This window comes from Schistocerca gregaria, chromosome 5 (genome assembly GCF_023897955.1).
Source record: "Schistocerca gregaria isolate iqSchGreg1 chromosome 5, iqSchGreg1.2, whole genome shotgun sequence".
In the NCBI taxonomy this organism is placed as follows: Eukaryota; Metazoa; Arthropoda; class Insecta; order Orthoptera; family Acrididae; genus Schistocerca; species Schistocerca gregaria.
Window position 1 is genome coordinate 260,871,821 of NC_064924.1, and position 13,212 is coordinate 260,885,032.

Sequence of the window (13,212 nt, forward strand, 5' to 3'; positions counted from 1 at the left end):
GAGGGCCTCCTCACAAAGCTTGTTGGCAGTGAATATTTCTCTATGACAGACCTTGCTGATGCCTGTTTACATAGCCCATTAGATGAGAATCACAATGTATTAAGGTCATCAATACACCCTTTGGCTTGTACAAATATAAATGTTTGCCATCTGGGATCTCTTCCAGAGATACTTGGAGCAGTTAACCATGTCCATCCCAGTTTGTACCAATTATCTGGATGACTTAACTGTTACGGGTACTATGCGTCAGGACCATCTGTGCAACCTCTGCATCCTCTTTGCTATGTTGCATGATGCAGGGCTCAAATGCCACCTACACAAATGCCAGATTTTTCAGGAGCAAATAGAATGCCTTGGATACTTGCTCAACGAAGATCGAATTCAGCCCACTAACTGCAATGTTTTGGCTGCTGACTCCTTCCCATGTCCCCAAAATCTACAGGAGCTGCAGGCCTTTTTTTGGTAAAGTGAATGATTATTCAAAGTTTCTCCCACAAGCAGCACATGCTATACACCCACTAAATCAGGTGCAAAAGAAGGACATTCAGTTCTGGTGGTCAGTCCATCATGTCCCCTTCTTTTGTTGCTGAGGCTTCCTCCTGCTGCACTGGGGCTGTGGTGGCACATTGTAACTATGATAGTACTGAGCAATCTATCACCTATGTACCCAAGACACTGACATTACCTAAAAGAAACTACTCACAGATTGAGAGAGAAGCTACGGCAGTCAACTTTGCCATTAAGAAATCCCATGGGACTAAGTTTACCCTCATTACTGACCACAAACTGTTGGTATCACTTTTTGGGCCACACTCTTGGCTTCCATAGTGGATGGCTCAAAGGCTTCAGCGTTGGGCTCTTTTCCTTAGTTCTTACAATTACACCATTTAGTACAAGCCTACTGTGCAACATCAAAATGCGGATGCATTCTCTTGTTTACCCTCAGGGCCAGACCTGGTATTTAACCAACAGGAGACCTCCTGTTTCCACATTGACTTACAATGACAACACACATCCAATTGGTTGTCCATTACTGCTACTCACATCGCTGTAGACACATGTCATGACCCTAGCTTACGGTGTGTCACTCACTATGTGCTACATGGAGGGTCCACTTATTTTTCAAAATCTGCTGATCCAGAACTCTGGGCCTGGTCTTACCTTTCTCATCTTCTGTCTGTTGTTTCCAACGTTCTCCCACTGGATGCAGAGGAGGACACCCTCCATGTTGTCATCGCAACTACCTTACACACTCAAGACTTGAAACTCTCCAGCTTGGATATTGGGGTACGTCGCAGATGAAAGCTCTTGCCAGGCAACATGCTACTGGTCAGGACTGAACAAAGATGTGGAGGCCATGCTGTGCAGCTGTTTTGCATGTATCCAACATCAGGCTGCTCCACTCCAGTCTTTTGCCCCATGTCCCACTTCACATCGCCCCTGGGCTGCATTCATCTGGACTTTGGTGGTCTCTTTCTGGGCACTATATGGCTCATCATTGTGGATGCTTATTCCAACTACCCACATGTGGTTAGCTTGGTATTCACCACTATAGCCGCCATTTTCGGTGCACTTATCCAGATTCTCACCACTGAAGGATTTCTCACAGCCCTGTGTCAGACAATGGGCCACAATTGACTGTGACAGCCTTTCAACTGTTCTCAAATGCCAATGGCATCAAACACCTGTTTAGCCCATTATTTCACCCATCCTCCAATAGTGAAGCGCAGGGGATGGTGTGAATTGAAATCAGTGGGCATATCCACCACTTCTGTGGCATTCCCAATGTTCCTGAGCACCTAAAGGACCACCTCTGTCCACGACCGCAGCCCCGTGGAACTCCTCCATGGGTGGCAGTCACATATTCTCTTCCAGCTGCTGGCACCACAGCCTTCAAAACCCCGGATCTGACACAAAGGACAATACCCCCTGCAATAAAACTGGTTATGGTAAGATAAATGTACTAACTGATCATGGATCATATGGAGTGAACAATACTACACCGAAGACATAAAAACCAAAATTCTGGAACAATAGGAAATAATACAGACATGGGAGTGTAGTGAAATAAGAAGAGGAAAACATTAGTGATGTATTTGTAAAACAGGATAAACTAATAGATGAATTAAAACAAGATGATAAGAATGACATAAATGCCATGCTGCTATTGTTAATAAAAATGAGCGATGATAATAAGGATCAATTAATAAAAATGATTACTGACTAGTTCACAAAAATTAATGAGCAACTTGAAAGTCATAAACAAGAAAGCTGTTTGCAAAAATTAATGAGCAACTTGAAAATCATCAACAAGAAAGTAAGAAACAGTTCAAAGAAACTGGTCATTCAATAGGAGCATCATTTTATTGTATAGGTAAATCACAGCTCAACTAAATGATATCAATAAAAAATTGAGAGGTTAGATGATCGAGTAGAGTCTGTCAAGTCCAAAATGAAAGAAATTGAACTTAAATTTAATAATGAATTCAAAAATGTCAAAGATGAGATCACTGAAGTTAGGGAAGAAACAAAATTGCTTTTAAACACTCATGAGGAAACAAGAACTGTTGACAGAAATGTAAATAGTCGAATTTCTACTATGGAAACTAATGTTGACACCAAACTGGCACTTGTTGAAAGCAGTTTTGTTGAATGGGTGAAAACAGCAGAAAGCAAATTCACAGAAAATGTAAAATTAAGTAACAACAAAACTAGCATCCTAGAAAGTCATGTTTTCGTTCTGTCTAAAAAAGTTGAAGAACTGTATAATGAAGCAGTTAATAGCAATCCTGTTAACAATGTTGATACCATGCTTTAGAATATTCTGGTGAAAATATTTTCACGTGAATGTAGTTTACATCCTGTATATTTTCTGCACCACTGAAGAGAGAACTTTGTGTCTAATATGATTGATATTATGAAAATCAAGTTTGTTAAGAAGTTTCTGGAAGGTGAAGCATTGAGCCAGGGAAATTAATTTACTAATTATGATACAACCTTTGTAGATTTTGAGAAAGGATTTTTAAATAAATTTTGGTCAGGGACTGAAAAAGCTACAGCGAAAAGTGAATTTCTCGGTGAACCAAATTACAGAAAAGGTTGTATTAGTATGACAGTTTTGTAAAAATCAGCTTAAAAATTAGCACATTTGAGCAAACCTTTTGATGAACTCACCCAGACTGATGCTTTAACAAGGTACAGTGGGACCTAGTCTATAGGCCAGATAACACAACAGATCACTTTTGAAATATGTAGATAAATTAGACAAGAGTTTAAGAAAAAAAGAAACAGGGAAATACAACCACAATAGACACCAGCATTTTGAAAGAGGAAGTAAACAAAATTGGCACGGAAACAGGGAAATACAACCACAATAGGCACGCACATTTTGAAAGAGGTAGTAATCAAAATTGACATGGTAAAATCACAACAGGAGCAAACACAGTAACCACAATGGTAACAATTATCATCAGAGGGAACATAATAGGGTGAATGGTAAATATTTTAAAGGTGCAGACAATATTGTTGCAGATGTTTTGTCCAGGATGCCATTGGGTGGAGGCAATGGAAAATTTTGATCAAAATGTGGATAAAGAGTTTAAAATAAGATATATGAAGGGTATACACGATGAGAAAATTATTAGGGCAATTTGTAACAACATTAGAAGGAACCGAAACCATGATTCAAACTGGAGGTTAGTAAAGAGTTGTATAGGCAAAGAGGTTATGAAAAATCGGTCAGGAATTATAAAGTATATATATGAACACTTTTCAGGAATACAAATGTGGGTTCTGATGATTGGAACTTATGTTAGCCAGAGGAAGAAACTGGGAAGTTGATTAAGTATTATTGAGAATTATGGACGCTATGGTATTCAAAAATGTATGCAAAAGCTACAAGAATAAGTTTATTTCTATAATATGGCTAAAAAGATTAGGAAAGAACTATCTACTTGTGACAGGTGTCAGAGAGCCAACGTAAGTAACAGAACTTGTCAAGGTCAGATGCAAAATATAACACCTGACAAATATAAGGATTTAGTTGCTGTGGATTTTTATGGAAGTAAAAATGGTTCTTGTTATATTTTTGCTGTGGTTGATGTTTTTCCCAAATAAATAACATTAAATGCTGTCACAAAAGCTACAAGTATGATGATTAATGCTAAAATTGAAAAAGATTACTTCAAAAATGAAGGAAAACCTAAACTAATACTGTCAGACAATGGATCACAGTTGTATCAAAGTGTTGGAAATCATTCATAGAAAAATCTGGTATTAGACACATTTTAATTTCAGTTTATAACCCTTCAACCAATGCAGGAGAGAGATATATGCAAGAAATTAATCATCTACATCACACATATTGTAGCCACGAACACCCTCCATCGTATGAATGCATCAATGGTTTTGAAGATGTAATGAATAGCTTGCATCACAGTTCCGCAGTCACCTTTTGAAGTTATGTTTCAAAATAAACTGGCAAATCTTATCTCTGTATTAGTAGATTGTCCACCATGCACGGTCATGTTTACTTAAGAACGTGAAGCGGTTGTGAGAGAAACTATGAAAAAGCAGGATGAGATACTGAAGAAAAGATACAATAACAAGGTAAAAATCACTAATTTCAACACTTCTTATTAAATCACATGAGAAACCTAAAATGTTAACATCTTAGTTAAAAAAGTTTTTTGATATATATATTGGTCCATTTGAGGTCAGTGAGAACCCACATCCTAATTCCTACCAGTTGATTTATCCTAAATCTAAAAAACTTCTTAGGCTAAGAAATATTACCTCATTGAAGACAAACTAACAAAAAAGTAAAGATTACTAAAGAAAAAGACACTTACTGGAATGTTTTAGAAACCAAATGCTTTCTACCATCCATAAAGAACTATGTAGTCACAGTTTTCAAGAACTTTTTGCACCAGCAACTTAAATGTGGTAACTTACTATTTTTGGTTATACTGTGTTACTTCTCTACAGGCTGGAAATAAGTCATGACTGGTTGGCTGATTTGGGGGAGGGGACCAAACAGGAAAGGGAAGGATGGGGAAGGTAGTTAGCCATGCTCTTTCAAAGGAACTATCCTGGCATTTGCCTGAAATGATTTAGGGAAGTCACTAAGTCATAATTTTTATTTTATTATATTCTTTCATGAAAAGTAATTTTTTTAGAGTGTTATTTGTGAATGTTTAGAGTAATGTTTTAACTATCTAATAATTTGAAAAGCTGAAGCTTTAAGTACAAATCTCAGTCAGTCCCTGATTATTTATTCAGTTCTTAATATAACTTACTTTGCAGTATACAATAGACTCTGGAATCTGGAAAATGGCCATTACAGCATTTATTTTTGCTGTCTAGAATTATCTGTGATACAATGAAACTTTGATATTTCTTGTGTACTAGTTTTGGGAAGGTGTCTGGAAAGCACCACACCATTTCTCACAGAATAATAGCAATATCTTGTGATGTATATGATTTACTTGTATTTACTGTGATAGATTTTTTCTCTCTGATGTTTAATATTATTTTTGTATGTGTATTGAACTATCACGTTGCCGCATTGAATCAGTGTACTTTATGTAGATGTGAAAGAAGAATTAAAATGTGACAGTGACAAATATCTAATTAACAACACTTTTAAACAAATTTCAGTGTAGTTGATATTTTTGACATAACTTATGGGCAATATTTTTAACATAAGTAGCTCAACTAATGACTGCACAATGTTTGTAGCAATCAAAAACTAAAGGACAAAATAAACGATAAAATCAGTGGACTAGCACACAGAATAAAGGGGCTTAAAATCTGATAAGCACTAGTTTATGAAATTTTATACCTGGTGATGTGTGAAGGACATGAAGAATTAGTGAAAAATGTAACATTCTAAAACCTGGTTGCAAAAACGTTTCATTTATGTACTAAGCAAAAGGAGGCATTACCAATCAATAATATTTCACTAATTGAAGACAGTTTTAAAAACGTTGTTATATACAGGATTTTAAACAAAATGTTTTTGTTTTGTGGTCACCAGTAGACATTTGTTGGTCACAATATTTTTGGTTTTCTCAAGATACTTAACAACATTTACATGAAATACAAGTTTAACTGTAATACCACTGTGATAAAATCAATGAATGTCGCTTTATGTCAAGGGAGATATTTTTGTTACATGTACTATCTTTCACTTAGACCATGTACGTTTTATGATATTTAGCAACAATTTGAAAGCTACAGATTAGGTAAAAGGTCAGACTTCGTAATTGTTTTGTGAGCGAAGAACACTGTAGTGAAATTTTCCTCTTGTTCTCATTTGAATGAAGTAATTATGCTAAGGTAGTCAAAATATTGTACATCATGTAATGAAGAACCTATTTTTATTGAATTGTTGTACTCCAAAATCTTCTTGGCATAATCAGTTTCATTATTTTGTATCTAAATTTTTCCGATATTTTTTGTTTTCAAAATTTTTGGGGGGCACTGTAATAAAACTGGTTATGGTGAGATAAATGCACTAACTAATCTTTGACCATATGAAATGACCGATTCGAAAATTTGAAGATTCAAAACCCAGAAATCCACTACCAAGAAGCTATACAAAAATATATAAACACTTAATGTAATCACAATGATAATTGTGGACTTCTTAAAAAGATAAGTAATCATAAACAATTATTTGTAGATTATTTTTTAAATATATGTTTCAGATGATTTTGCACAAATAGACTGTTATATGATAGTATTTTCTTTGATACATGTTGTTAGAGGTAAATCTTTGTCTTTGGGTAGTTAGTAGTACAAGTTGATGGGAGGATGGAGTACAAGTTATGTATGTTGTGTTAACATTGTGGCCGATGCTGTTTTGTATTGTGAAGTGCAATGACTGAAAATATATGAGTTCAACACCAACAAGTCCACCAGCATTCAAATTATTTCATAGAATGAACCCAAGCATCCTCTAGAGCAGTATAAAAAGTTACATTTTAGAATGGACTACAACCCTCAATGTGCAACAAAGACGAAGAATAAAAATGGAGTATTATGAAAACTGTTTATTCAAATTCTACCATTGCTACCTCTCCCCGCAGTGTGTCACTATTGCAGTGAGCCAAATCCTCTAGAGCAGTATAAAAAGTTACATTTTAGAATGGACTACAACCCTACAATGTGCAACAAAGACGAAGAATAAAAATGGAGTATTATGAAAACTGTTTATTCAAATTCTACCATTGCTACCTCTCCCCGCAGTGTGTCACTATTGCAGTGAGCCAAAGTGCTGTGAAAATGTGACCAGATGCCCAATTTATTAATTTACTTCAAAACCAATAAATCAGTTTTAGCCTACAAGAGGGAGGTGATGGTCAGACTGTCCATCTCCTACTCCCACCTCCCTATGTCCATATTCTTGCCCCCCCCCCTCTCCCTGTCCACCTCCTTTTTGTCCCTCTCCCTGTTCATCTCTTCCTCTCTTCCTCCCCCCCACTCTCTCTCTCCATCTCCACCACCCCTCTCTCTCTCCACCACCTCCTCCTCTTCTCTCTCTTTGTCCATCTTCTCCTCCCACCTCCCTCTGTGCATTACCTCCTTCACCCTCTCTCTCTCCAGTCCTCATCCCCTATCTCTCCATCCAACTCCTCTCTCTGAACATCTCCTTCTCCCTCTCTCTGTCCATCTCGTCCTCCCACCTGCCTCTGTGCATTACCTCCTCCACCCTCTCTGTCCATGCCCTTCTCCCCCCCCCCTCTCTCATTCTCTCTGTCCACCACCTCCTCCTCCTCCTCCTCTCTCTGTCCATCTCCTCCTTCCCCCCTCTCTGTCCATCTTCCTCTCCCTCTCTTTCCTCCATTTACACCCCTCCTCTCTCTCCTTTCATCTAGTCCCCTCCACTCTCTCTGTCAATCACCTCCACCACCCTTTCTCTGTCCACTTCGTAACCCCTCAGTCTGTCCATCTCCTTCTCCCATTCTCCCTGTCCATCACCTCCCCTCCCCTCTCTCTGTACATCTCTCCCTTGTCTCTCGCTGTCAATTACCTCATCCATCCTTTCTTTATCCATCTTCTCCTCATCCCTCTCTATCCATCTCCTCCCGCCAATTTATGACCAAGTCCTCCTCCCCCCTTTCTCCTCCCATCTCCTCACCCCCCTCTCTGCCAATCGCCTATGTCATGCCATTTTCACTTCCATCCTTGCCTCAATGGGAAATGATCCTTACCCCCACAGTACATCTTTCCAGAGAAACAGTGGTATCTGTACCTAGCTAGATTGCACACACACACACACACACACACACACACACACACACACAAATTTTTACTACATATATTGAGTTCTGGTGGAACAAAAATACATACAGAAGTGTACAAAAATAAGAAAACAGTATCTAATTACTGCAGTACCTTTTAAATCCTTATACAGCTTTGCAAGAACTTCATCAGTCCATCTTGTTTCATGAATGCATAATTCACGACGTTTCCGTTTTGAAGCTGTAGCTTTGATAAAATCATATGTAGGAATCCATTTAGGCATTTTTTCAAGGATTTCTAGTCCTGTTCATATAAAATGAAGGCTTTTTTTACACAGAGAATTATGAATTAGTATTATTAAGAGCTTTCTAATATGCTGCCTTGAAAAATAAATAAAATTAAATATTTAACAACTTTACCTTTCATTTGTGATAGAAAATTACTCTGTATGGTTATTACTTCATGTCTTCTCTTTGGGTTTTCTCCATGTCTCATAAGGGGCCCATAAAATTCAGATGTCTTATCAGTATACTCATCTATGACATTTTGTTTACGGTACCTCATGCTCACTCCCTTATGTTTGTTCGTCAGTTTTCGAAGAGCTGGTGTAAAATACATAAATATAAAATAAGTATATAAATTATGAAATTATAAAAATATGTTGAATAAATCCATCAGAATCCAAAAAATAACACAAAAAATTAATGTTTCTGCTCCGCATTGTCTGAAAAAATAGAAATTATATTAGCAAACATCATATTTACATCCAAATCCACATTTATACTCAGCAAGCCACCTTATGGGTTGTGGGAAGAGTACTACGTGCACTAATATCATTTCTGCCTATGTTACTTCAGTCATAAGCAGTGTTTGTGAAGAATTAGTGTTGATAAGCCTATGAGTGAGAGCAAATTTCACTGATTTTGTGGTTAATGTAATTTGATGACATATATGTGGTAGGCAGTAATATGTTTTTTTGACTCTTCTTGATATATCAAATGTTTTTTAATAGTAAGTTATCAATTCAATAATATGCTGTCCTGTAATGAAATGAGTGGAATCAATGAGAACGATATCACTGGAACGTAAAGACATAAAAGGATATCAGCAAAATCCACTGAGACATGCTGAATTTGCAATAAAATGAATATGTTGTGACAAATGAAAATTTTTGCCATACCAGATGTGAACTTTGATCTCTCAATTATCTCATTCAAATGTTTCAAGCATTAGTGTCTCTGAGAATTCCTCCAGGGATGCCTTAAACATTTGAAAATCACTAATGTTTCCATATATTATGCCTGAACATTACAATAAGATTTCTCCCACAGTGTATGTGTAAATAACACCCATGGGAGCACTTGCCCGCGAAAGGCAAAGGTCCTGAGTTCGAGTCTCGGTCGGGCACACAGTTTTAATCTGCCAGGAAGTTTCATATCAGCGCACACTCTGCTGCAGAGTGAAAATCTCATTCTGGAAACATCCCCCAGGCTGTGGCTAAGCCATGTCTCCGCAATATCCTTTCTTTCAGGAGTGCTAGTTCTGCAAGTTTCGCAGAAGAGCTTCTGTAAAGTTTGGAAGGTAGGAGACGGATACTGGCAGAAGTAAAGCTGTGAGTACCGGACGTGAGTCGTGCTTCGGTAGCTCAGTTGGTAGAGCACTTGCTCGCGAAAGGCAAAGGTCCCGAGTTCGAGTCTCGGTCGGGCACACAGTTTTAATCTGCCAGGAAGTTTCATATCAGCGCACACTCTGCTGCAGAGTGAAAATCTCATTCTGGACACTGATGATGGTGATCCATCAGTCATATGTGGACATTAAGCTCAGCAGCCCCTTGGTGCTGTTTGAAATGAGTTGACCATGTGCTGACACTGGATTTCACACTGTTCCTTCATCATCATCATTGTCATTGTCCATAAAATCTTCAGGGTTTGTGAATGCATTGTCGATATGTAAACTGGAGAAACTTTACATACTGACACTGCAGTAACATACCATGAAGATGGCCACCGAAGCTATGTTTACATCATCATCATCATACATGCCAAAACATAGCACCTCAGTATACATGCATCTGTTACACTCACATACTCTCTACAAATACACATACGATACAAGTCTTACATATCTGCAAAGAAATGGATTAATGTGCATAGAAAAGAGACACCCCTTCTCTTAGGTGGCTGAACCAACACCGTGGCATATCCCACTGAACAATGCATATGACATTTTCATCAGCAAATTCCAATCATAAGATTAAACAATAATGAATGTTTCTACCTGTTTGGGGACAAAATGTTAAATTTATTTTTTTTAAGGATCAATTTTCACGCCATGCACCAAAGATTAACCATCTATATTTCACCTGCACTTTATTGCTAAGTTTTGGTGCTGTGACTTTTCTATGTAGAACAAAATAATCCAAAACACCTTCAAGGAGCTTTTAACTTTATTCACCTGGTTTTTGTTCTTGAACCATCATATTGTTATTGTTCTACTACCATGTTTATCTTCACTTATTATTCCTCTCTTACTTTCATTTAATGCTTTTTTTTTATTCTAAATTTTCACTTTTGTCATTCCAGTTCATCAATCTTGTGCATGCTCTTTTACTATATGCATCAAATCAAGAGAGAGAAAGCTGCAGTAATCTTCTAAATTGTGAAAAAACTGAACAAGTATCCTGAAAAAAGTTGTCAGGTTTCTTGGTCTGACTTCCAGTAAATTACAAGAAATTATATCTGAGGGCAGAGAGAAAAAAGATGAGGCAAATAATAACGTAAAATGGAATGAATCATAATTTCCTGAGTAAGAAAGTATGGCACTCACTCAGCACCAGCAAGCAGGAAAATCTGTCAGTATATCTGCACGAGCTATAGAAGAGTAATGAAATTCACCAAATAAATAATTATGGCTCGCAGTTTGACCATGTTTAATTGCTTTATAAAAACCATGTAATTCGAGACTGATGAGACACAATATTTGCTCTGGAAGCCATGTCATGGAAGTAAAATTCATACACCAAATCAACTTTAGCACAGTGATAAGCAGCTATTATTGTTTATTCTCTTACCATCATAACCATTTTTCTGGAATGGTAAAAGAAATAGTTTTGCAATAAGTTATTGCTGCTTTTGTGGTCTTCAATCCAAAGACACAGGCCACTCCACCTTGGTAAGTTCTGTGGGTTAATTGGGCAAGGGGAGTAAGAAGTTAGTGTGACTATAACGTGGAAGTTGTAATAAGGTAATAGTTGAAAGCTGGGCAAATATTTCACACACAATGAAGATTAAAAGCCGAACAGAATAAACATGAATTTCCATGTTCCTACCTTTTATTGTCAATAGCTTAGTGATCACCTCACTGAAAAAAAAGGCATTGGCTCTTATTTTGATTAAGTAACTCTTATCTGTGACAACCTGTAATACTTAATGGTATAAAGTTGATCTGGGTATCACGCAACACATTGTCAAAGAACAGATGCAGACTTGCTGTGCCAATAATTTGATGACGACCTGCACCTCATCATGCATACCTGTAATTTTTTCTCATCTTTTATTTGCTCTTGGAAAGTCGAAGGAGGGACCTTGTAGAAATTAGTTCTTTTGAGCCACAGCAGTCAAGCTGGCAATGGGGCAGTTGTATCTCAATTCAGAAAAATACTTTATCATAAGCATTTTATTTTTGAAGTAGAGCACTTGTGCTCTTATATAGTCACATGATGAGTTAGAAAGCTGTATAGAATATGCCTAATACCTATCACCCAGCAGGTCTGAACATCCTTTAATTAATCCTGCTGTTGTCTGCCTCCTTTCCTTATCTCCTCCCTCCTTGACCACCCCTTTTTTCTGCAATTGTTTTCCCACTCCTCTTATCTTCTTCATTTACATCTCTGTCTTATATTTAGCTACTTTCCTTTTTGTCTTTTCTTGTACTACATATTTCTAGCTTTAATCTGCCATTCAGTTAACTTCAACTTCTCACACATTTTCTTCTTTTTCTCTCACTTATCTTCCAAGATATTCTGTTGTAAGCCTTTCACTGTACATTTCCCTCGTCTCATTTTCAATATCATCGCCCTTTTTTCAAACTCCTGGGTGATTTTTAATTTAATTCCTGAATAGTCATGTTTAACTTTACCTACCAAATTAACCAGTCTCTAATACTTAAAGATAGTATTTATGAAATCTTTATTCTTATCTAACTTTTTTCTATGACTTTCATTTCAGAAATCCTTTTCTTTGCACATATTTTTAGGGACAAAAGTAAATGTAATTAGTCTCATACATTTATTAGAATTAAGCTGTATACTATTTGCAACTAATGATACATAACTGAACTGAATCATTAGTTCTCAAGTCTACATCTACAAACCACCATGGTCTGCATGGCAGAGGGTATGTCCCATTCTACCAGTTATCAGGATTTCTTCTTGTCCCATTTATGTATGAAGCACAAGACGAATGATAGTTCGAATGCCTCTATGCATGCAGCAATTTTCTAACCTTATCATCATGATCCCTATGTGTGTCATACATATGGGATTGATGTATACTCCTAGTCATCATTTAAAACCAGTTCTTGAAACTTTGCTAACAGACTTTTGCAGGATAGTTTACATCTACCTTCAAGAGTCTTCCAGTTCAGTTCCTCCAGTATCTCCGTTACACTTTCCCACAGATCAAACAAACCTGTGACCATTTGTGCTGCTCTCCTCTGTATACATTCAATATCCCATGTTAATCCTATCTGGTATAGGTCCCACACACTTGAGCAATATTCTAGAATGGGTCTCACGAGTGATTTGTAAGCAATCTCTTTTGTAAACTTATTGCACTTCCCCAGTATTCTACCGATAAGTCGAAGTCTGCCACCTGCTATACCCATGCCTGAACCTGTATGATCATTCCATTTCATAGCCCTACAAAGTGTTACACCCAGGTATTTCTATGAATAGGCTGATTCCCA

At 37.2% G+C, this 13,212-nt stretch overlaps 1 protein-coding gene across 2 annotated transcripts in view; it reads right to left on the reverse strand.

The window, feature by feature from the left end:
* LOC126272933 (cilia- and flagella-associated protein 91-like) overlaps positions 1–13,212 on the reverse strand; it is a 273,513-nt gene that overhangs the window by 151,511 nt on the left and 108,790 nt on the right. For both annotated transcript variants that reach the window (XM_049976230.1, XM_049976231.1), the window contains exons 8-9: positions 8,667–8,849; positions 8,401–8,550 (exon numbers count right to left, since the gene is read on the reverse strand). In XM_049976230.1, coding sequence (XP_049832187.1) covers positions 8,401–8,550; positions 8,667–8,849 — 333 coding nt within the window. The remainder of the gene's footprint in view (positions 1–8,400; positions 8,551–8,666; positions 8,850–13,212) is intronic.